Source organism: Hevea brasiliensis, chromosome 16 (assembly GCF_030052815.1).
Source record: "Hevea brasiliensis isolate MT/VB/25A 57/8 chromosome 16, ASM3005281v1, whole genome shotgun sequence".
NCBI classification, from domain to species: domain Eukaryota; kingdom Viridiplantae; phylum Streptophyta; class Magnoliopsida; order Malpighiales; family Euphorbiaceae; genus Hevea; species Hevea brasiliensis.
In genome coordinates, this window is record NC_079508.1 from 68,900,001 (window position 1) to 68,925,195 (window position 25,195).

At 33.3% G+C, this 25,195-nt stretch overlaps 2 protein-coding genes and 1 pseudogene across 3 annotated transcripts; 1 reads left to right on the forward strand and 2 right to left on the reverse strand.

Annotated features, from left to right (window-relative positions):
* Window positions 1-1,669: 1,669 nt before the first annotated feature.
* LOC110643510 (uncharacterized) lies at window positions 1,670-7,850 on the reverse strand. Its single transcript, XM_021795895.2, has 6 exons — window positions 7,607-7,850; window positions 5,433-5,576; window positions 5,233-5,337; window positions 4,531-4,665; window positions 2,226-2,289; window positions 1,670-2,107 (listed from the first exon to the last, which is right to left on the reverse strand). Exons 1-6 carry the CDS (start codon window positions 7,688-7,690, stop codon window positions 1,674-1,676), a joined length of 966 nt encoding a protein of 321 aa, XP_021651587.2. The 5' UTR covers window positions 7,691-7,850; the 3' UTR covers window positions 1,670-1,673.
* A 151-nt stretch (window positions 7,851-8,001) lies between these two features.
* On the forward strand, window positions 8,002-12,735 carry LOC110643522 (uncharacterized). 2 transcript variants are annotated; one of them, XM_021795919.2, is made up of 5 exons: window positions 8,002-8,145; window positions 8,962-9,247; window positions 10,783-10,914; window positions 11,055-11,171; window positions 12,153-12,735. In XM_021795919.2, the coding sequence occupies exons 2-5, from the start codon at window positions 8,978-8,980 to the stop codon at window positions 12,489-12,491; spliced, it is 858 nt and encodes a 285-aa protein (XP_021651611.1). In that variant the 5' UTR covers window positions 8,002-8,145; window positions 8,962-8,977; the 3' UTR covers window positions 12,492-12,735. The 2 variants fall into 2 exon arrangements, with proteins under 2 accessions (XP_021651611.1, XP_021651610.1); XM_021795918.2 differs by having other exon boundaries at window positions 8,031-8,534.
* Window positions 12,736-18,836: 6,101 nt separating this feature from the next.
* Window positions 18,837-19,866, reverse strand: LOC110643504 (F-box/LRR-repeat protein At3g48880-like; annotated as a pseudogene).
* Between the last annotated feature and the right edge of the window lie 5,329 nt (window positions 19,867-25,195).

Below are 25,195 nucleotides of genomic sequence, written 5' to 3' on the forward strand. Positions count from 1 at the left end.
AAGCGTCAACTTGTTGCTGGAAGTAAACCCCCTTCTGGGTTTGAGAAGTGTCTACTTGTTGCTGGAAGTAACTCTGAACTGGCAAATTATCATCTATTGGTAATGCACCTGTAAGAGTCTTGAATGCAAATTCAAAGCATGGGTCTGACCAATAATCCCCAAAGGAAAAGTTTGGCTGTAACTCTGGCATGTTGCCATTCTTCTCAATTTCCAACTTCTGTGAATGCTCTTCAGTTGCAGTGCAGTCATCAAGGTGCTTTATCCTCTTATTTGATGGCTCAATTTGAGGTGTAGTTGTTACGTTTGGGGAACAATAATGTGCGTGTGCCACTTCTGGCGCAGCCTTGAGCTGCTGAGAAGCTCCCACTGCAAACTTGTCCAGAGAAACCACATCCAGAACAGCTTCATCTTTACTAGATTTTTTAGCTGTTCTACCTGTCATTTTAAAAGCACGCACATTGGAGATTGAGCTGCCCATTGGTTCACTTTCAAGCTCTGAAAATTGTTCTGGAGATTGACGAGGCAAATGAAGCTTTGTACTATTTTTGCATTTGCCTGAGTTGATCAGCGTTTTTCCATTGCTACTTCTATCAATTGTTTTCATGAGCGAGTTCCTCTCATGTATGATATCAGAAGCAGGAGTTGAAAGCAGCTCATTTTCAGCAGTAATCTCAACAGGTATTTCACCTGTAAGAGTCTTGAATGCAAATTCAAGGCAAGGGTCCGACCAGAACTCCCCAAATGGAGGGATAAGCTGTGGTTCTGAATTCTCATCATTAGTTTTGTCAGTTTCCTGCACTTGCGATTGGTGCTTGGAAACAGCTGTGTCCTGAAAAGACACTTGGTTCTTGACATCAGTCAAAGCATGATTTGGAAACTCAGTTCTAGATTCAGCACCAAGCTGCTGAGATGCTTTGTCTGCCAAAGCATCTGAAGTCAAACCCACAGCTAGGATGGCTTCAGTTTTACAAGATCTTTTTGCATTTTGAAGAGCACGTGCACTGGACCCTGTGTTGGCTACCACCTCAGGTTCAAGACCTGCAATTCGTTTTGAAGACCGACGAGCCAAGTTCATCCCTTTCTTTAGTTTCTTATCACTTGGTTTGCTCAAACCATTCTGTGTTTTTTCTTGGCCCTTCCCTTTCATCCCACTCTGAACATCAGCTTCAGGAGTTAAGAAAGGTCCTTTGTCAGCACTAACCAATTTACATTGATTTAAGTCAGAAACTCTGGCCTTTGGCAGGTCAGAATGAGTGTTTTGGCTCTTGTTTGATGGCTCTCGAAATAAAGGATTATTAGTATTAGCAGCAGCATGATGCAGAAGCTCTGTTATGGGTTCATCCTCCATTTGCTCAGATGTTTTTTCTGCCAAAACATCTGAAGTCAAACCCATAGCACCATTCGGAGACCTAATAGATTTTGGATTTGGACGAGCTTGCACAATGGACACTAAGTTGACCACTCGCTTGTGTTCAATCTCATCAAGACACTTTGAAGACTGATGAGGCAAGTTAAGCCCTTTATCATTATTGGATTCACTCAAACTATTCTGAGTTTTTCCTTCGTAAATTTTATCCCCTTTTATCCCACTCTCAGGAAAGTTCTGCTCTTGCTTATTACCAGCTTTAGGAATTGCTTGAACAAAGGAACTTGCATTGCCTACCAGCTCAGGTTCAATCGCAGCTAGACGCTTCGAAAACGCAGCGAGGCAAGTAAAGACTTTTCTTGTTACTGAACTTGCTCAAACTATTCTGAGCTTTTCTTTTGTAGCTTTCATCCCTCCTTGTCCCACTCTCAGGCAAGTTCTGCTCTTGCTTGTTATCAGCTTCCGGAAATAAAAGTCCATGGCCACCAACAGGGCTGATGGTTTTGTCTTGGTTTCTCTCAGAAACTTCAGCCTTTGTTTGTGCTGACCATTTTCCATTATAGTTTTCCTTGCATTCAGCTCCATTACCCTCCACATTATCTCTTGGAATCTCTTGTGAAGGTATATCAATTGTGGCAACCGCAGTAAGTGTAGTTACAGTGGATACAGTTTTGCCTCCGCTTTTCTTTAAGGACTCAGCTTCTGAAGATGAAGTGCTGCCCACATCAGAAGTCCCCTTACCTGCATCAGTAAGTTTGTCCACATCAGTGCAGTTGAATTTAGGTATGATTGGCTTATTTCCGCATGACATAGATCATCATTTGGTATAAATAATTAGTACAAATAATCAACTTCGCACCTGAACAAAGCTGTTGCCCAGTAGCAGTGTGCTTTTGTTTCTCCATTTTAGCTTCAGATGATGGCTAACAAAAGGAAAAAACACCAAACTGTGAAAGGGGGGCCAGTGGGTGATTATTACCACTCAAGACATGACAAACTTTAAAGAACCAGCAGTCAATGGAGGTGCAAGCCCCTTCTGGAATGAGCTAGATATAACAATCCCTTCTTTTTTTTTTTTTTTTAAATAACGGCATCCTTTGATGTCTCAAACAAGACTGACAGCACGGAGGCATGGGCTGCGTTGTTCAGAAAATGAACAGACAGAAAAACCAATAAAAGTGAACCCTGCTAAAATGCTTGCTCTCTAATATTTCAAGTCAAGATGTTTTCAAGTTTGCCAGATGCAGGTAAATCCCCTAAACATCCAGGGCCGGTTGTTGGGTGGGGTTGGGGGGGGGAGAGGAGAGGGAGGAGGAGAGGGTGTGTGTGGTGAACTTTTGCTAAAATGCTGTACAACAACAATACACATTCTAATTAACATTTTCAAAAGCCATGCCACATGAAGCTTTAGTCTTTTTATAAAGGCCTGTAAATTATGTTGATGGTTTGATATAAATTGCTACATGAAAGGTTAACCATGGTGATGTTTTTGATCAGGTCTTGTAGAGATTTGGACTGCTCTAGCAATCATAGATCTCTTCCTCCACCAGCTTCAATGCTACGAATAAAAGTGTCACATGTTTAGGTACAATGTTTGTCCAAATTGTCAACTATGGAAAGTTCATGATTATTTGACTTTTAGCGCTTGATACTGCAAGATTAAGGCATTAACATTTTCATCCTTGCGTTACATGTCCAAGCATGACCATTATAATAACGCAGGAATGTTATTCTTCAATGTTTATTCAACTTTACGAATGGTTATTTACTCTACAAGATCTAAGTTCTAAAGAGAAGTTCTACAGTTCTGACCCATGTTTGCCATCTCTGACATTAAGTTGCAATATGTCCCATATAACAGCAATTCACTGCATCTAATAATATCTTAAGTAAAATTGATTTAACAAATGGTTTAGAAGCTTCCACCTTCATAAGAGAAAAGTTGCAAATATGTGATGGGTCAAATATTGATCCTCAAAAATAAAATCTAAGCGTAAACTACCAGTGACACAATTATAAATTAGTACTGTTGCAAGAGCATAACCTTCTCCTTCAATTTAAAAAAAAATCTTTCAATTAAGTTGCAAAACACTTCTACTATAACATAGGATTTGCACAATTTGCATGGCATGACTATAAATTATTTCAATTGCTGTATAAGCAATATTTTTGGTCTACAAGATCAATAACTAAAGGCTGCAAAATTTTAGGATTTACTGAAACAGTATTTCGAAGGGTAGTAGTATGCACACAGCATTCCAATGTATACATTTAATTCCACATAAAAAATCCCATAGAGCAAACATGCAACTATCAAATTCATGGCACAGTATATGTGAATTCCCAAAGAGAATGATGATGTCAACAACAGTAATAACTGTAATATATCACTTAAACTCGAGAATACCAGGTTAGTTTCAATGTTCAAAGGTTTTTTCATTGATGTGCCTTTTCTTTGGCAAAAATGCCCGTCTACTACTGTGGCAAAAGGGTACTGATCAACATTAATTTATTTTCTCCATTAGGGATGTCAAAAATATGTTCTTTCCCACAAAATTTTTCAACTAAAAAAGCATGTATACAGCAATGGGTATAGCATGGCAGGTAATGGTACTGGCCTCATCTCTTAACAAGAAGCATCAAACACCTGCTGGGGTAGGGAAGATTGCCATCCCTGTAAATATTCATCACTTGAAAACTAAATAATATAAGACACATAAGTGTTCTCACAAGTTCTCACCGGGTCTTTTCTAATTCCATTTGCGTGCCTAGTAATTTTGGTCTTCTTGATCTAGCGTTAAAAACTCCTCAAACTTTTAGAAGTACTAATTTTCCTTTTTCCTATGGAATCTGGTAGGAAACTATATTCCTATTCTAAAGCATTCATAGAGTTTCCATTTATAGCACATACCTTATGTATATTACGCTGCATGCATCAAATTTTTTTCACCCTTGATTGTACTTCATGATTAATGCTAATATTAGGACCTTTACTTTAACTAAATCCCTTCTTCCTTATTTGCTAATATAGCGCAATGATTTCAGGCAGGACAAACAACTAAAGGTTTGTATTGATGCACGATACATAATTGGCAGCGAAGCAAACACCATAACTGCACAAAATAAGTTTTTGGCATATAAAAATAAGGATATCGTGGACAAACTTTGTTTTCAGGGAGCACACTCATGAGTGTTTCCTTTTGCTTTAATGTGCAACTTTTCTGCTTCACAGTTTCCAGATATCGAAGCACCTCTGGCTTGGAATAGAATTTGCAGCCAGTAGAAATATCAACATAACACTGCAACAGAAAATGCAGTCACATACAAGCTAGTGTCATTTAAAATACCATAAATTGATTTTGGGGAAAAAAAGGCATTAGAATGTTATTATTGAAACATAATCGAAAATCTTCTGCAAAGATTCCTTTTTAATACACTTTAGCATTGGGTCAAATCATCAAAAAGAAAAGTTTGATTCATAAGGAAAAAAGTTCGCAGGCCAAAAAGTTGCTTCACCTAGAGCATTCTAGGAAAGAAATGTTAAGTGTTCATGTACAAATTTTATCCAGAAAGGAATTACCTTTTACAATGATAAGATAAACCAAGTACCATTTACCAGCATAAGTTACAATCGAGTATATAAAAAAAAAAAAAATTATATGCATATATATATTTGTAAGGAAAGTCTCATGCATATATCATATGCATGTAACATGTTAATCATGAGTCTAAAACCGAAGCCAGTTAATGATTAAAAGCCTCCACGAGACCATGCACATTGCATAAAAAGAAAAGATTCATCCAATGATGTCACATGTGTGTGCATGTATATATATATATGACTCTTAGATGAAAGTATTTAATACCTTGTATATTTTTCCGCTTGCAAAGCCACTTTGTCTGGTTCTCAACTCCACAATCCAACCGTGAGGTAACCATTCAGGATGTTCATTTGTATCTTCCATAATCTGCTAATGGTAACAATGACCAATTAAATAGAAAATCAAGAGAAACGGAGGAAGCAAAAGGATAAATAGTTATAAGGTCTCATGCCCTTCATACTCACATGCATCTGGTTATTAATTGTTGGCCTTCTGATGGAACTCTTAGCTGGTTGTGGCTGGTTAAGTTGAGTACTTTGTGCTTTAATATGGCATATAAAATCATCCTTGGAGAAGAATTTTTGACCAGTTCCAGAGTTCACATAATACTACAAAGGCCAAATATATTGTAAGCATGGTAGTGGAAGTAAAAGCAGACAACTTGATCCCAGAATTCTGTTATGTTAAATTATGTGCTCCTCCCCTTTTGCCATATTACTTATTCACTGTTTTAGATATTTGTTCTGTCCATAAATCATTGATCCGAATGTAATATGAACCAAGTTAATTCCTGAATCCTGACTATTAAAATCAATAAAGTGACAAACTCAAAGGAAAATATAGCAAGAGATAAGAAAGCCATTCATTGTGGTGATTAAACTTTTAATTACCTGTGTCTCTGACATTAATTCTTAAATTGCAATTCCCATTGCCTTAGCAACACTTTGCTGACTATGTTGGTTATGCTCATTAAAATTCCAAAATAATGTCCTTGAAAACTATCGAGACTACGTTTTAGCATTCTGGCAGTTCAGTTGACTGTTTTCAGATATGCTAATAGATTTAATTTGGTAATTTCTTAATGAAAATCCTCTAATACTCTACAGATATTGAAAACAACTTGTTGGTTAACTTCATACAACCAAATAGGCAAGTGTCTTCTGTTATTTTAATATTAAAAAAGCTAAAAACTCAACTCAACTCAACTCAATTAAGCCTTTATCCCAAAGATTTGGGGTCGGCTAATGAACACAAATAATTTGATTAACAAACTATCCACCTATCTTCTGTTCTTTTACTAGATATAGCATTTACCTTTACCAATAAAATTTTGACACTAGATTTTACTCACTTAAAGTCTTAAACTATAGCCTACCCTTTTTTTCACTTTTTTTGACAACCATTGTCATTTACTTCTTTACTTACCATAACAAATCATCCACAAATTTACAAGTGCTTTCACAAAAAGTCAAAATATTGTATAAGATATGTGCTAGTAATGTTGGCTTGGACTCTGGCATTGCTACAAGATTCTTCTCAACATGCAAGTGAACAGCAAGGTATCTATAATGGCTTTTTAAAGCATTTTACAGATTTGGAATATAAACCAAATTCCAACTATATTATCGAGATTCTTCTCTCCATGCACGAGAGGTTATGATCTTTCGTTCTTTTCATCAGTTAAAGCAAACAATGGAAGAAAAACTGAGATGTCTTTTTTCTTCTGATAATGGCACTTCATCTCATTTGAAATTCTAACTCAAAATCAATGCTTCCTCAAAAATGAGATCTCTCAGATCACAGCAACCTTTTCGTACACTTACACACAATTTCACATACATTTTTTTCCCACTTTTTCTTCTTTCTAATTTAACTATAAACAAAAAAGCTGAGAAGGTTCTACTTAAAATGGAGCTAACTTATGCAAAAATATTAACAAATCAGAGCACCATATTCCAATTCTCTATGCACTTATCACTACTTTAAGCATAGCAAAATTTTAGTTCATTCACTGTAATAAAGGAAGCTAGTTGGTTCAGAATTTTAAATAGTTCATGGACAAAGAATTTGCTCGAAATTTTGAAGAAAAAAAATTGAAGTCCATGAATCGAAAAAGATTCTAGTAATCACAGGAGACAAAGACAATGTGATAATGATAAAAGATCCATCTACACAGCAATTTAAATTGTTCCACATAACATGCAAACTTGAGAGTGTAAATCCAATAAACATGAAATTATATGCACAGCGCTAACCAACATAAAACTCAATTTATTCCACAAAGGGCATATTAATGTACAACCTTTAAAAAGTTTTAAGGAAAACTAGAAAAGAAGCAAACTTTGAATGCACAACAAACAACATGCAGCTGAATTAACAAAACCAATACTGTTACATGAGCTAGCCAAAGCACCATAGTCCATTTAATCGAGTTAAGACCTTCATCTTTTCACTTTCAAAGATCAATCTACAAAAATAAACTACCAGCACTAAAAGATTTAATAATTTATGCGTCCATGCACTTGTATCTGATCTTAAAAACTCAGAAAAAAAAAATCTTCCAGCTAAAAATTTAATAATAAAAGTCGGAGGACCATGAAAACCCTAAATTAAGTGAAACCACTAGACTTAAATTTACCTTAATTTTGCGACCCGTCTTTAGAACATTGAATTGTACAGTCCATCCGTCAGGAAGCTCCTCTGGCGAGTCCTCCGGAACCATATCAAGAAACCGACGAACGTCCGGCGACCAAAAACTGTATCTCTGCTCAGTTTCCGACAACGTCTTTTCTCTCTAAGCATGTATTGCTTTGTTCTTTCTGACACTGAAATGTCATAGCCTTGATTCTAATAATAATGCGAGTTTGAGGCCACGTGTTGGCGCTGCATTTAGAAAGACACTTGCGCTAGTGGATATGCAGAGTTAAGAAGTGTGATTCTATATCAAAACGAGGTCGTTTTAAATTGGGCACTGGGCTTCCAAAGCATTCGGCCCATGCTCAAGGCCCAGAAAATATTCATGGCTTGCACGTCTGCGTTTGGCTTATAATTCTACTTTCCACGGGCACGAAACGGGGGAATTTGCATTTAGCAGCAGAAGGCGGAGGGAGAGGGAGGAGGAAATTTGCTTCTCTCTCGATATCACCGATCCAATTCCAAGCATATACGTATACATGAGTATACATATCTATTGCTCTTCTCTCTATTATTAGTTGGTTTATGCATTGACTTAGGGCTTTTAGGCTTTAATTTCTTGGATCGAATATTTCAAGTGGGATTTATCATTGGACGATGGTTTTCCCTGTTCTTGTTTAACTTAAATTATCGTGTTCGAATTTAGTGTTTGTTCCTTTCAATTTCAATCTTAGCTTTCTCCTTCACAGCCTTCCCATCCCTCGTATTTCTACCCATATAATTGTTTCCTGCTCGATCTTAATCCTCCTTTTATTCCACTGCAATTGTAATTAGAGCAATAAAATCATCAGATAGGAACCATAATTAGGGCAATTAAATCATCAGAAAGGAAGAGATAGCAGGTGCGCTATCAAAGTTTCGAGTATTATCAGGTAACAGAGTTAAGATATTTGGCTTTGACGTCTTTGATGTTTTTTTATTTACTACAATTTCGATTTTTGGACGCTTTGTTATGGGTTTCTTCTTCGCTTTTGTGGATGAATTTCTTTTTATTAAGGAGAAATCGGATGGAACAAACTCTTTTTTTCCTGGGTGAAAAAAAAGAAATTTAGTTGGTGTGTATTTTGTTGGCCGTTTGATCTTTAATCATGAATTTTTGACAGTCCAAGTTGATTAGTCATATAGAAAATTAGAAAATAAATTGTATGCGCTTGAACCAACCACTTAATTTTGGAATCTTCAAGGAGGTGCTAGAATTTGTTTTCCTGGCTTTACAAGGTCACTATGGGTTAATTTTTTTTCTTGCTGGATGTTATTTAATATGTAAGACCACTTTTTTAATATTCATTGTTGATGCAGACGTTTCTGTGCATAGATGGCGCTGCAAGAAAAATTAGATAGATTCAAGAAGCAACAAGAGAAGTGCCAGTCGACCCTCACCAGCATTGCAGCCAAAGCAGGGCCTTCTAAATCTGCTTCAATTCAAAAACGTACACCTGTAGCTGCATCACCATTAACAAATCCTAGGACTCCAGGTCCACCTGTCAAATTTTCAAATGACACAGAGAGACTACAACACATCAACAGTATTCGGAAAGGCCCTGTTGGAGCTCAGATCAAGCGTGTTATAGACCTGCTGCTAGAGGTTCAATTCTCAGTGCCTGTTCTTAATTTTTTTTTTTCTGATGCTGCTAAATAAATTGTAGCTTTCTCCATGATGCTCATAGTGGATTACTGAGGATTGATAGAGAAAATAATTAGTGCCTAAAACAGTGTTATTGGGTTATTTTGCAAGCCTATCGAGTCTATCAGACATTATTATTTCCTGTTGCTTCTGCTGCCACTTTTAATATTTATTTTATGATAAGATAGAGGATTGGAAAGTATAGAGCAGCAATTTTTCATCTTATTGTTCTTATTAAAAGTGCTATAAGAAGGCCCCTTTTTCACCTCCTTGCCTCTGATTGCACATGTTTATTAATCATTGTTTGCAAGAGAAAGAGTTTCTACAATCAAACACATTTCTGACATGCATATTTTGGCAAAAAATGCTGGATGGATCTTCCAATTGTCTATCTGCTGGCAAATTCCCCTTAAATAATGCTTTTTTAGGTTGTGGGACTGACTATTGTTCCAGATCCTTGTGTGTTCACGAAAACAAATTATTTTTTATTGGATCAGAAATGCACAGAATTGGATTTCATTTCATGGGTGTTCCTCATTTTATGGTGTTTGCTGTGCTAAAGATTTGGGCAGAGGCTATCTTGGTTATGGGAGTTTGAAATGTGGCCACCTGTGTGGTATAAAATTCTTGGAATGTTATTGCTGTTGGTATAGCTGATGGATGTTTCTCCATTAATCAATATACATGTTCTGGGTTTTCTGCTTGGTTGTGCCAACTCTTTGTTGAAGAACAAGCAAGGACTTTCTGAAAACATTATGCTGTTTATTGTTAGTTGCCATCGGTGCAATGAGGCATAGGGATACAATTGATTGTTTACTTTTGCACTGTTCAGTTGTGGATGTGGTTGATGTTTTTCACTTTTATTTTGGTGGTCAATGTGTTATGCCTGTCAGCAAGAGACTAGATGCTTGTGAAGATATTGGGTAGTTGGGAGCGGATGTCTTAGATAAAGAATATGAGTGGCATAGATTAAACATCTGTATTGGTTGGTATGTTTCAGATTTATTGAGGGTAATGAATAGCAGAGTATGTATGTGAACTCAAGCTGGGATTCTGGTTGATCTCTTTGCTTCACAAGGTTTATACTTAGTTATATTTATGTTCCAGATTTTGGGTGTATTTTTCTTCCCAGTTCTTCTCTCTCCTTCCCCTCTCTTATCTTTGAAGTTTCTCTTTCTTGGACCATGTACTGGGTTTGCCCCTCCCCCCCCCCCCCCCCCCCCTCCTCCTCTTCCGCTCACCTCTACTTTCAATTGGTGCTCTTGTGGTATTGCTTTGTTAAATGCCACTCATGCTTGCTTAGCTTTTTCTTCATTTCTTTATAGAGTTTATTTTCACTAATTTTGTTTTCTTCTATTTGATGCTTTTCTTGTACTATGCTTGAGATTTTCCTCCTATGTGCATGTAAGATATCATTTCCTCTTTCTCTTCTGTTTTGTTTATATATATGCAGTAAGCCATCAACTGTCATCACATATGTTTTTGAATGTTTGCAGACAAGGCAAGCTTTTACACCCGAACAAATAAATGAAGCATGTTATGTTGATGTGAACTCCAACAAAGCTGTATTTGACAGTTTGAGGAACAACCCAAAAGTGAACTATGATGGGAAGCGCTTCTCTTACAAGGTGACATAAAATTATGTGCCTGCAAGCCCTAATAGTTTAAGCATTTTGGATCAGTAATTAAATTCTTATTGCTGTTTTAGTTACTAACTTATAATTCCTTTTTATGGAAGATGATATTTTGGGTTTCTAATTGTTTATAGTCCAAGCATGATTTGAAGGACAAGAATCAGCTACTTGTCTTGATACGGAAATTTCCTGAGGGCATTGCTGTCATTGATCTCAAGGATGCATACCCAACTGTGATGGAGGATTTGCAGGTATATTTAATTATTGAATATGGCTTTCCTATTTTGGTGTATGATTTTGTTCAATTTTCCATGACTAAATCTTTGAGGGAAAAATGCTTAATATTGCCCAAGTAGAGAAAAATCTGAGCAGGTGAATTGGTATAATAACGGATTCATTAGAATTGGTCTAGGTGACCTCCAACACATCCCTGTCATTTAAACAAAGCAACTGAAACCTCTTTAGCTTTTTTTGGCCAGCTTTCTTAAAAACCAGTTTACTTGAAGGGGTAAAAATGATTGCATTGAAAGAAGAGAAAGATTTGCTCCATGTATTGATTATGGAATCATTCTCTTTAATTTTTTAGTTTAATATTTTCCTTTTCCTTTATTTGCCCTTCTCTCTCCTTTACCTAGAATTAAATTGTGTATTCTTCATAAATGCGTTTAACTTTTTAGATGATATCAATTTTTTAGTATGTCATTGAGGTTTTTCCCTCTCTAAACCAAGTGACAGTGACCCATCAAGTCAATCAATGAAAAAGAGTATAGTTGCCATCATCTAGAGCAAGTGCAGTAATGGCTTGATGAAAATCAATGACTGCATTAACAAGCATTAAATTTTTCACTAGTTAAATGATTGTTGTATTCTTCCACTTTGAAGAACCTGTTTTCTGGTCCATCAACATACCCATGAGGATTGGTGATCGGACCTATTAGATCTAGACTGTTTTTGCACATATTTCCCCTGCTTTCTATGAAATCCGTTTGCCATAGTTACTTGTGATGTCTTTCTCGCTTCTATTCAATTTCATCTTTTCATTTTATTATGTATTGTTGATGGGTGTTTGGTAGTGTCTTGTTTAACGTTGGTGAATTTTACTTCACAAGTTTGGCAGTGATCAAGTATTGTTTACAGTAATTACTCTTTAGTACTGTAACCTTTCTTGTCTTGTCAGTATGATACTATGTATTCCTCATTCTGAGGCTTGAAAACATTCATTATTTTGGTAGGCTTTGAAAGCTGCTGGCCAGATATGGTTGCTATCAAACTTTGATTCACAGGAGGATATTGCATACCCAAATGACCCCAGGGCAGTTATTAAGGTGGATGATGAACTTAAACAGCTCTTTCGGGGGATTGAATTGCCTCGTGATATGCTTGACATTGAGAAGGATCTACAGAAGAATGGCATGAAACCTGCCACAAACACGGCAAAGAGGAGGGCTGCAGCCCAGGTGCAGGGCATTTCCTCCAAGCCAAAGATAAAGAAGAAGAAACATGAGATCAGCAAGAGGACTAAGCTGACAAATGCACATCTTCCAGAGCTTTTTCGAAACCTTGGTTCTTAGAATTTTTTAGCTATATCAAGTTGTTTAGCTGGCCATATGCTGAAGATCATATATGGGCTGAGGAATGCCGTATTCTTTGTAGGGATGAGCTTGCAAACTTGCAGAAATGGAATTGGTCAAGTTCATAGTTATGTGTCCCTGCTCAGTCAGCTTTCCACATTTGTTAATCATATTTGTATCAGTGATTTTGGCATATTCATGTGATTTAAATGCAAAACTTTAGCAAAATTCCTTTCATATTAAACTTTTCTCATCATAATGGGGGATAATTTGTAAAGTTGCTTCCTTGGCTTCGTTTCATTTGGCACAATGGTATGATAATTATGCTGAATATTTATGTGTGGCATGGCTGAGTACTATATTGCCTTTGTGGGTAATTAGGTTGTTTGGAGGGAATAGAACTGAAGTTTGCTTCCACATTCATGGTCCATAACCTTCTTTTCTTACGAAGTCTAAGCTTAGATTACCTTCCCGAAGAGTCTATCAATGCCCTACTGCTTGTTATCTCTTTGGAACTACAAGTAAAAGCAAGAACAAAGCTCTTCTGCAATGCAGTTGTTATCGGTTCTTAGTTTAAAATTTAGTTATGAAATTTGTGCAAGATCGATTAGAGTGTACGCATAATTGAAATAATAAGTAGGCTTTGCATAAATCTCATAATAAAAGTTTAATCTAACAGTTGTTGGACTTGTTTTACATGCTCGAGCGTGAGCTCATAGTCATGGGTTGAAATGCTTTGATCTTATAATTCACATGGCATCATCAAGCCCAAATAATAAAATTAATTGAATATAGCATCCTCCAGAGGGTAAAGAAAGAGAAAAAGATATGTGAAGAGTAATGAATATCTGTTTCAATATCACTTTAGGCATCCTATGCAATACCCAGATTTTTGTTCTGATGGTTCACTTTAATTCTGCATTTCTTGATTGAAGCAAGAATCTCGTCTTCGGTGTCTCTCCAGAAAAATTCTTGCAAGAAAGTGACTAATTTCTTCATAAATAAAAAATTCTAAACAGGGCCATTCCAATCTGTCTGAATACCTGGCGCATAAGAAATGAAATTGCTTGCCTACTTGCTAATTGCTACCTTAAGCCTTCCATTATAGGCATGGCAATGGATTAGATTTTTGCAGATACCCGATCCGATCGAACTCTAATAGGACGAGTTTGGGTAATATATAATCGGGTTTATGATGGATTTGGATTTGAAATTTAATAGCCGTGACTGGTTTGGGTCGGGTTCGAATTTTATATGTTGGGTATCCGTTATTTGAACCCGTTTACATAAATATTTAATTAAATATAAAATATATATATTTTTAATAATATTTATAAATTTTTATATATTTTATTTTATATAAAATAAAATTGAAATATTTTATGAAATTATTAAAATTTTAAAATATAAATTATAAATAAAAATAATTTTTTATATAGATTATTAATTAAATATATAAAATTAAACGGGTTCGGGTATTTTTCAGGTAATAACAATCGGGTTTGGGACGGGTTCGGGTAGTTGAGAATAAATTTTAATTCGGTTTGGGATAAGTTCGGATTTTGAAAATATTAATTGGGTTCAGGTTCGGATATGATGATTTTCATATAGGTACCATACCCATTGTCATCCCTATATCCATTACCATCCCTAAACTGAGAAGAACAATAAATTGTATATAGACAGCAGTTTCATATGTGCAATAAAATCCTTTATATTCCAATTTGTTTTCTTTTAATCATGGAATTTACAGATTTCAATCCTTATAAAATGCATAGTTCGACTTATTGAGAAAAAAACAATTAACAAGCATGCGCATGAAACTAAAATATTTATTTTATACTATTTTTTGTTGGCTTCTGGGTGCACCACAATATAGCATGCAAGCTTTTGCCCCACCTTCAAGCCTACTGCAACAAAATATAATAACTCCAAACTCAATAAGCCAATTGTTGATGCGTTATGATTTCGCTTCTTCTGTAAACCACTATGGTACTTTCAAATTTTAATTACAATTAGTCGGTGTTTGAAAGCCAATTTAATAATCTGCTCTCCTTTAATTTAATTTATAGTTTATTAAGCATGGACTCCCTGTTCAAGAACTTTGACCTTTCCCATCTTTCAGCTTCTGGTTGTCAATTACTGTTACAAACAGAGCATGCAACTCTGTAACTCCTTGGCTAATGTATAATCAGCAGCTCTACCAGGAGAAAAAGAAACAAGGCAATTCAGGGAAATTACATAGATGAAATTCTTGCATTCTTTAGTAATTTTTAAAATTCAATCAAAATACAGTTATAATTATGTCTAACATTTGTATCAAAATTTGATTTCTTGTCCAACTCTATCAATTATACATCCAAAAAAAAAAAGAACTGTATATGACTTAAAACATATGTGAATTTGGCATTTCGCAGTAAGGCTAATCAGTTGTGAAGTGGGTTTGGCCCTCCTGGTACCCTTCTATTAGAAACTCCATAAACTGAGCCGATCTCCCCTTTGTTGGATCCTTCAGGAGCTATAGCAGGTAAGTGCCAAGAAAACGGTGGAGAGAATACAGGTTTGGCTGTTTGCTCAGTTGTTTGATCACCTTTATTTATGTGGAGGTGGCGGAAACTAGAGAGCTGGCTAAGAGCAAGTATGATCAACAGGACCAGAAATGCGAGTCTTGGACTTGGGATTGGAATCCTCATGATTCTTGATTATGAGAAACTGCAGCAGGAGAAGGTGACTACACTAAAAAGCTGCAGGAGCTAGTAATTCTATTAAAGTTTATAGAGGCAAGGTTGCGTGTTGTGTTTTATTATAGATCAAGCAACCTGTGGTGAGCATGGAGCCAAAACTCCCAATTAATCATATTAAGATTACAGAAATGCCCTTTTTATTGCGACTTAATTTCCATCTTATCACAATTCCGGCCAAACTTGTGAAGAAAATAATCTTATTTTATTCTAGTGTTTCTTTTTATGAATTTTTCTATTTTAATTAAGATTTATTTTTAATTTTTCTATTTTAATTCAGACATTTTCTTCCTAAATCCTAATTTAAAATCTAAAATTTTAAAACCTAAATTCTAAACTATAAACCCTAAATCTTAAAATTTTAAATTCCAAACTCTAAAATTTTAAATTTTAAACTCTAAATTTTAAAATTCTAAACTCTAAACCCTAAATATTAAATTCTAAATATTAATCTTATAACCCTACATCTAAACTTAAATCTTTAAAAAAATTATGATAAAATAGAATCAAGACAATATCAAAACAGATCATTTAGTATTTTTTATTTTAATTAGAGTAGTAATATTTTTATTTTATTTGAAATTACTAAATATGCAATATTCCTTTTTTAATTAGAATTAGAATTAGTAATATTCCTATTTTAGTTAGATCATCTTCAGGGGAAAGGTAATTTACAAGGACATGGAAACATGCCCTGCTAGACTTAAACAACAGGGTAGATTCTGATTTGATGCAATATGGAAGGGCAATTTGGTCTCTTAAGCATAACCCAAATTGAGCGCTTATTTAAAAACAGTATAGCCAGGAGCGTTGACTTCTCTTTAGATACATTTTTTTTTTCTTATTTGTCAAGACTTTGGCCTAACATTTACAGACACGTGCTTCACAATCAACACCACCAAGTGGCTCACGTAGGGCGGCCACTAGACCAATCCGTTTTTAAACATCCGACTATTTTTTTTTTTTTAAACATCAATTTAACTCATAATCAAACCGATAAATTTGGATCCGATTCATATTCAAATTTGATTTTAAATTAAATTTATTTCAATTTTAAACCAAACCATGTTCGGTTATAGTCAGATTTCCTCTGTATTCAAACGCTTTAGCTTCATCACATGCTCTTGCTTTTCAAGTTTTTGGCACAAAAAATCTCATTTAACATTGAAACATGGCTGCCACATAATTAGGATCTTCCACATAGAGAGTGCTATTTATTAATTATAATTAAAATTAATACTTCCAACCAAAAAAAAAATAATACCAATTATTCAAATGATGGGTAAGTGGGAAATCTTTACAATAGTGAATACTGCTGAGACAAATTTATGAAATGTGCAAGGGATTGAAGTTTTGAGTTCTGGGATAAATATTTATTGTATTTAATAGAGATAAAGGATAAAATTAATAAAAATTATTTAATGCTTCCTAATTTTCTAAATGCGACAATTACTTTTTGAAAAAAAAATTCAAATGGGACAAATAAAAATAGATGGGGAGTAATAGATAAACTAATTTGGTATTGTTTAATTAGAGATATTATTTCCATTAGAAAAAAAAGGACTATTTGAATCTAGGAAAAACAAATTTTAATATTAAAAAAAGTCTTCAGCTACAAGATGTTTATTGTTTATGAATCAAATTAAGACAATTTTCTTATTAGAGGATTGAATTAGAATTTGGGTTTGTGTATAATTTCAATTTAATGACAATTAATGAACCAGTGAGAAGGTTTGCTCAATAGTTAATGTTGGTTGAGTTGAATTAGGAATTATTTAATTTCTTGGATGCTCTCATATCCTTAGGCTTAAGAATAGAGTAGAGTAGTTGTTGCAACATTGCTTGATGGTTGATGCCTTGCAATTAGGTATTAATGGGGCCTCAATTTAATTTCACAACTCGCATTGATGGTCTCTATGCCAGATTTGATAATGATGGGATCTATATCTCCATACACTATACACATTGATCACATTCATCAAGCATTTTTGCTTTCTCTGCTACAATTAACATTCAGTTGGAGCCATTGCTGTTATTGAAAACAAATATTTTTAATTTAATATGTTTTAATCATGCTTTTTTTTTTCTTTGGAGATGGGCCAATGAGGAAGTACCCATCTCATTTCTTTCTTACAAGGATATGATTAGCTTTGCAATTTTCTTGACTGCTGAATCCAAAAAGTCAAATCATTTTTCTTTTTCTCTTTGAAAACAGCTCCGTTAATGGCTAATCAACCAATTCAATGAAACACATTGTTATATGGAGAGTCAATGTTTTGATCATTAAAAATTCGTACAGAGCTCATCAATGTCAACATCCAAGAATATATTTAACTTGTGTTTTTTCATTCCTTAATCTCTTGGAAACATAATTATTGTAGCAGCTGTATATATACAGATGAAGATGTTTGACTAACCCTTCACAGGTTGTGATAAATAAGTTCTCAAGTTGTAGGCAGTTGGTGTCTACAAGTAACCTCCTTGAAGAACTCACAGAATGCCAATTGTTCACAAGAAACAGGTTTGAGGATCTTGCTTCAAAAGCTTGGATACTGAAAAATGAGAAAAATGAACATCTAACAAACAGTACTCAAGATGCCAAATTGATGAAAATGATGTATTGAAAGGACCACCACAATCACATACAAATTTGAGCTTATGAATTGAGTTATTTTCTGACAGGATCATTTATCTGCTCAATTAGTATTGCCACAGTCAGCCATTTAGAGCGAAGAGAAGCTGTTTGAGAACACTAGGTAGTCCACAGACATCTACAATCTTATGTACAGGGATGTGAACAGTAAAAACGATTTGGGGTAAGAGAAGTTCTGCAGAGTACAGGTGGAAATAAGCATCAGCGTATTATATTCCAATTGTACAGAGAAAATCAGGCCTTCTTGTTAACTTTTGTATTTGTTTAAGAGGTATAAGGACAAAAGCAGCAGTTAAGAAAGATAATCGAAGAGAGAAAGTATGGAAACTTTCTGGGATATTCTTGATTAAAATTCACAACTCATTTCAATGACAACTTGCTCCTTTTAGATAAGCTAAGCTCTTCTGTTACAATTTCAGAACTAACTTCATTCCAGCCAACTTCTGTAACTAATAACCATCATGACATTTATTTAACTACCACCTTTCCTCAGATGATCGAAAGAGGATCATTTGCATTGATGTAAAATAGTAGTGTGTGCAATGCAGTAAAATGCACATCTGAAAAGAAAAACAAGTTTGCACAGCTTAAATGAGGAAAAAAAAAATGTTAATATTCTGGTGTCATTGCTGATACTTTCAGATGAGCTTTTCTGAATTCTGACTACTGTCAAAATATCATTATCATTGAAATTTTGGGTTCAATTTATTTAGGATGCAGCATGAGAGATAGCATATGCTAAAATGAGAGAAATGCAAACATCTTTTCAGGTTTCTACACTTAAGTTCCTCAATCATTGCATTTTAATCAAGAGTCAGTTTCCAGTTAACCATACTGCGAATGATGAAGCCTTCTGTTATTTCAGCATATAAAGTTAGTTTATTGAATTAACAGGCTTTTACAGGACATAATCCTGCTTAGACATCACAGACATGATCACAACATACTTGGTCAAACTGCAAAAGAACTTTCCTCGTCTTCTCGCCAAGGCCCTCCTCATATTCATTCCATTTGGGGCGTCCCAAATCATTATGGACACGCTGACACATTATGCAAGATTCTGTTTGACGCCAGAATATTGCTTTAAGTTTTGAGGCTTGTTCAGCAATTGATTTGTCACTCTCACATTTAAATATAGTGGGGCCTTCAGACGGATTAAAATCCATAAGCAGGCTGTGAGTTATATTCAGCACGTCGAGATCATCAAAGAGCATTAATGTGAGTCTCAAAGCATCTTTGTGCACTATTGTGCACCTCACACTCAAGGCCTTAAGATTTGGGAAATAAATAAACAAGGTGTTCGCAAAGTCATGATCAAAAGGGCACATTACTTTGAGTTTGGTGAGCTTTGGACAATTTATACCAATCGTCTGCAGGATCTTAGTGGGGAAATAATTGCATGGAAGCGTCAGAGACCTGAGCTCTTTCAACTTCTGGATAGCTGCACAGAATCCATTTGCAGAGATGTGATTCCAAGCTGGCAGAACAAGTCGTTTCAGCCTAGGGCACCTACAGAAAAGAGATCAGCACAGGCAAGAAATTCAGCCTGAAGAGATGGCATTTGTTGTCGAAAGGCAGATTTAGCAGCACAAAGCGAAAACAGGAAACAAAACCTTTCAGCTGCAAAGATCAAGCGTTCATCTGTAATATGTGCATGTAAATGGAAAATTAAGCGCATCACATTGGTCCCACTGAGAATTAATGCACTGTCCAATGCTTGCGCTAAGCTCAATCTTGGCCAATTATCCAGTGAAGCAAAGAGATCTCTTGGGTTATCAACAGAATAATTCAGTCTTGCCAAATCAGGGGTATGACAAAGCATTGGATGGCAACATTCCACACGCCATGAAGGACAAACAAGAGAAATGCTTGAAACCAAATCCATAGTGCTCAGCATCATGAATATCTTAACTAGAATATCATAGTTCATATTTGCCCATTTCCTTGAACTAGCCAAACATTTGCATCTTTTGTTCTCCATCTGTTCATAAAAACAGCAAAATGGAGCAATGCAGAAACAGAAATCCGGAAACCTTTATGGCTAGCATAGCAATCCTGACATAAAAAAATGTATACATGCTTTTGAGATAAAATTTTGAATCATTTTTCCACAGTTTTCTTCTTCACTTGTATGCTCAAAGAATTCACTATATTGAACTTAGAATATGAATAAGAACAATGGTTTTGTCTGTTCTTTCCAGGTAATGAAACCTGACTTCATTGCTCTGAATAAGATATATAAACATATAATGATTTATGCTCTCAAAGAACTCAAAAGGTCAGTATCCTGCAACCAATGCAAATGAAAGTTTAAATTTGATTGAACTAGCTAGATACAATGAAAATTCCATTTTCAAGTATGATATCGACCAAAAAGTGCAAGGAAAACAAGAAAAAGAAAACTTCATTGGAAGACTTATTAAAAAAACAGCAATACTGGAAATCTTAACAAACTAACTTCTTTCCCTACCCCTGTGACACAGTTCAATGTTTCCTGTTCAAAATATATAAAGATCACTGTCATACTGCAAGAAAAAAAGTAGCACAATACAGATTCCTGTAATCCATTGTCATTAAACAGTCTCAAGCATGTGTCAAAGACTTTGATCACCCATAGAATCCTGAGAAGGCATTATAATTATACAAAAACCTTTGAGAAAGCTAATCAGACATCATATTATGATTTCTTAGAATAAAATTTTTCTTGCAAATGTGAAAGTCAGGACATATTTTTTAACTGAAAATTAATATCACAATTTGAAATTAGTTAACTTTCCTTGTATAGGCACTACTGGTGGTAACTCTTATGGAAAATCCCCTCTTCCTTGTTAAATAAAAAGAAGAGATTTTTTAATATTTCACATTTAATGATATCTATCAATAGATACAAACTCTTACCATAATTGCCATATTTTCATATTTATTGTGTTGTGGACCTTATGTTTATGCTAAAAAGTAAATTGGAGAATCCTTTTGTGATTTTGCAGACCACATAGAGGAGTCAAATTTATCTTACCAAAAAAATTAATATTTTTATATAATTATTAATAATGACATTGAAAATATAACTATATTAATTATTATATTTACTGTATGTCACTATTTTTTTTTTTATTTTGTAGTTTTTAACATTTAAAATTCAATAGGGATTTGAGTTTTTCTCTCTATTTTATTAATATTTTATTAGTTTTTATAAAATTCTTAAAGATTTTTTACTTTTTTAAATTTTTTCTTATTTTTATTAATATAAATAAGATAAAGGAAATGAATTAGTATTAAATATCATAAAAACCAAGATAAATGGTTGGCATCTCCATGAGTTTTTAATGGGTTTCTCTTAATTACATCGATTAAGGTTACTTTTTTTTTTTAAGTATTTTGTAATTTTAATATTTTAAAATTTTACTTATTACATTATTTTCAGTATTGCATGCACTTATAAATACTTATTATAATAAGAAAGCTTATATGTAAGAGCTAATTATTTATAATATTATTGGAATAAATTTGAATTTTATATAATAATTTTTAATAATAATAGTTATATATAATTGTATTTCATTTATATGGATGATTTATTTTTTATTTTCTTTTGACATTGAACTTTAAGGGAAATTATTTTTTTATAATTAAAGTTAAATTTTTTGTAAAAATTATTATATCAAATAATTATCATATGAATAAATTTTTTTAAATTACAAATTATTGTGAATACTTTTCATTAAATTTTTTTTATATAAATAATATCATAATTTAAATTTATGAATATATCTCAAATCTTTTTGTTTAAGGTTGAATAAATACAATTTGTATTTATATCAAAGCAACTGTATTAATAAGAATAAAAAAATAATAAAATAAAAGATAAAACTTAAAATATGTGAAGAAAACAGAATCAAAAAGCAAATATCTTTTGATCTTTTCAAAGTAAATGAATGGAGAGATAATAAAGTGTCTAATAAAAATAAAATACTATATTACATATTTAATGAAATTGTTTATATCTTTTATGTCTAATTATACTTTATATTCAACTTTAATAATGTATATTTATTAAAATATAAGATAATAATACTTTTTATTAAAATATTTATTCATATAATTTTTACAAAAATTTGACAAGCTGTATAATAATTTGAAAATCACTAAATTAAAACTTTGGGAAATGGGCCATAATTAAGTATCTAATCATTGAATTTAACGAGTTGTTATACAAAAATTGGTTTAATTAATTAAATGTTTTTATTGATTTAAAAATTAATTTTTAAAAAAATTAAAATATAAATTCACTAATTTATTATTTAATTAAGTTAATAAAAATTTTAATTAATACCAACTCAAGATTCAAATAAAGTCACTGTCCCTCTCAAAATTCTCAAAATTTAAATTTTTAATTAAAATTACTTCAAATATGATTATATTTGTAATAAACTCTTATGTTTAGTTTAAAAAAATTTAACAAAATTTTAAAAAGTTAAATAAGATGATTAAATTTATTAATTGAGTGGTCTGTGGCCCAATTAAAATTTATACCTGAATTATCTATTTTAATTAATATTTAAATTTCTTTTAGTCCATTAACGTTAAGTTGGTATTAAATTAAAAACCTAAATCATCTAAAGCTGACGTCATTAACTGCTTAAAGATCCAAATGTATTAATTTAAGGATATATTATACTTTTAATAAATATATTCTAATAATTTTAACTAAATTAATACATTTAGTCTAATATTTCATAAAACAATTAGATTTACTTAAATTCGTATAATATTTTTCTTCATTCATAATTATTCAAGGGCCACAATTAATATTTATGTCATTAATCAGGTGGACCAATAGATGAGTCATTTAACATTTAACGTTTAATGGGCTTATTGGCTAAAAAAAGTTAGTTAGTTTATAAACTTAATTCAAAAAATTAAATTATAAAATAATTAATTTTTTATTTAATTAGAAAAATATAAAAAAAAATCTAAAATTATTAAAATATTAACCATTAATATTAATATTTGTTAATTTCATATATTAAACTGTTTTAATTAGCCCAGTTTTAGAAATTTGAAATTCTAGTAAGCAAGAATCATTTTGAAGCTTTTGAGGAACATAATTTTGATGATATTCTAATTTCAAATGTGATTTGAGGCAGATCATCATGCATCCACTAAATAATATGTTTATGCATTTTTACAACATAATTTAAGAAAATAAAATCATTTCTTAGTTGAGATATTACAAAAAGAAAGAGCTGTAAATTCATAAACAATCCACTAAGACTTTCTCCAAACAAGCATTATGATAATTGATGAAGAAAATAGATAAAAAAACTAAATGGGTTGAAGGTTACAGAAATATCACCTACAATGAAAAGGGTTTCCATGCAATTAAAAAAAAAAAAAAAACCTGAGCAAGAAGTGCTTTTTCTGAACTTTTTTAATAAAAAAAACTTGATTGATCATACCATATATCTGTCATTTCACTATTATGTGTGAATCTTCTAATCACAGGGAAGACAACAAACTTTCCAAAGATCAAATAAGATGGTTGTTTATGCAACCAAACTTTGGCCTAAACTGCTAGTGGTATTTTCATCTTTTTCCCTTTCCTTTCCCTTTTTTTCAAAGAAAAATAATAAGAATTTTCCTGTAATGAGTAATCCGAATAAGAGAGGTAAATGACAACAGAAAATGAAAACATATCAGTTGAAGAATGAACTAACCTCCAATGAGGAAGAATGCTTTTTTGATGCTTAGAAATTTTTTTTTTTTTTCAGTTCTGTCTGTGTTTTTGGGAAAAATGAAACAAATGAGGTAAGTTATACATGGAGGGTCCTAATTTAGCAAACCCAGGTTCTTTGAAGAGAGTCAAATTGAAAGAGGGAAGCCCAGCAGCACATGTCCACTTGAATAAGGACCAATGGAACTGTGACAAGTTAGACTAAGGGTCCACACGACCATTTCACAAATCAGTGTCTAATTAATACAGGCACCTTTCTATTTTAGCTGAACTTGAATGCCAAAGTGTTGTGGCAGGGGTTAGTGATTCTTTGTCGAGTTTCCATTACTGATTTTCATAACAATGACCAACTTCATATACGTAAATGAATGATGCTTTATTTACCAAGAAAGAAAATTTAGTTTCTTATCTTTTCCCTTTCACCACAATCTTTTTTTTTTTTCCAGCTTGTTCAAATAAAAAGTTGATTTTTCAGAGTTCAACCATGTAACATTGGTTTTGCGGCTTTCCCGTTTTGAGTTGTACTCAGAAACAGAGTTTTATGTAAATTTGCTGTTTGTTTAGGAAAGTTAATAGGATTGAGATGTCAACTTTCAATGTTAACCGTTGGATTGCACTAATTAAGAGCAATAAATATTCCAAATCTACGATGGTTGTTTTTGAAAGCCATATTAGCACAAGAATCTGACTTGTCATCTCCCTTTCCACTCTGGCGCAGTTGTTCTCTGCTTTTTTTGTTTCCTTTGGAAATTTGAAATACCGAATATTTTATTTGTGTGGACAGGGATTTGAAAAACCTGGACGAGCGAATGGAACATAACTTATCAGTGAAGTTACCGAACTAAAATTTTACTTTGATTTGCCTGAACTGAAGAGAAAATGGAAACAGGGGAACTTGTTAACTTCTCGTGAAACCAGCACCCCATGTATGATACATATATTTCAACACTATTTTTCAATTAGGATGAGGTTATTTTACATTATCAAATGTATTAGAACATTTATGATCGATGATAGCTCCAGTTAGAGTGAAGCACAAGTTCCACAGTTTCGTGATATCTGATCAGGTTCAATCAATTCATGGCTGAATTTGTGTGGTCAAATGTGCAAATAGATACCATTTTAAGATATTGAGGCTAACCTTGTTCAATTCTTGCTAGTAATTGGTGAATTTCAAGGGCAAAACTGTTGATCTTATGGTTAGACCAGTGACGAGCGATAACTGTTTATCATGTCAAGCTGAGACTATCAATTTCATTGGCTCAAAACCCCAAAGGCCCACTCTGATAATGAAGAAAATTAATGGATCTTTCTATTCTATTCTTTCTATATATAATGTTCCAGTGATCTGTGTAATTATTTCACTTCTAGCAACTGTAACAAGGCATTTCCAATTTGTCTTCCAATAAAATCTTTTACGTGTGTTATCATTTTGCATTCAAGGACTTCCAAGTATTTGTTAGGCGTTTAAAAAGATAATCGGCTTCATCACTTTTCATAATTCACGAACAAGTCCAAATTCATGAGTAGCCAAAAAATTAATAAATAAAACATATGGAAAAGGTGCAGCTCAAGA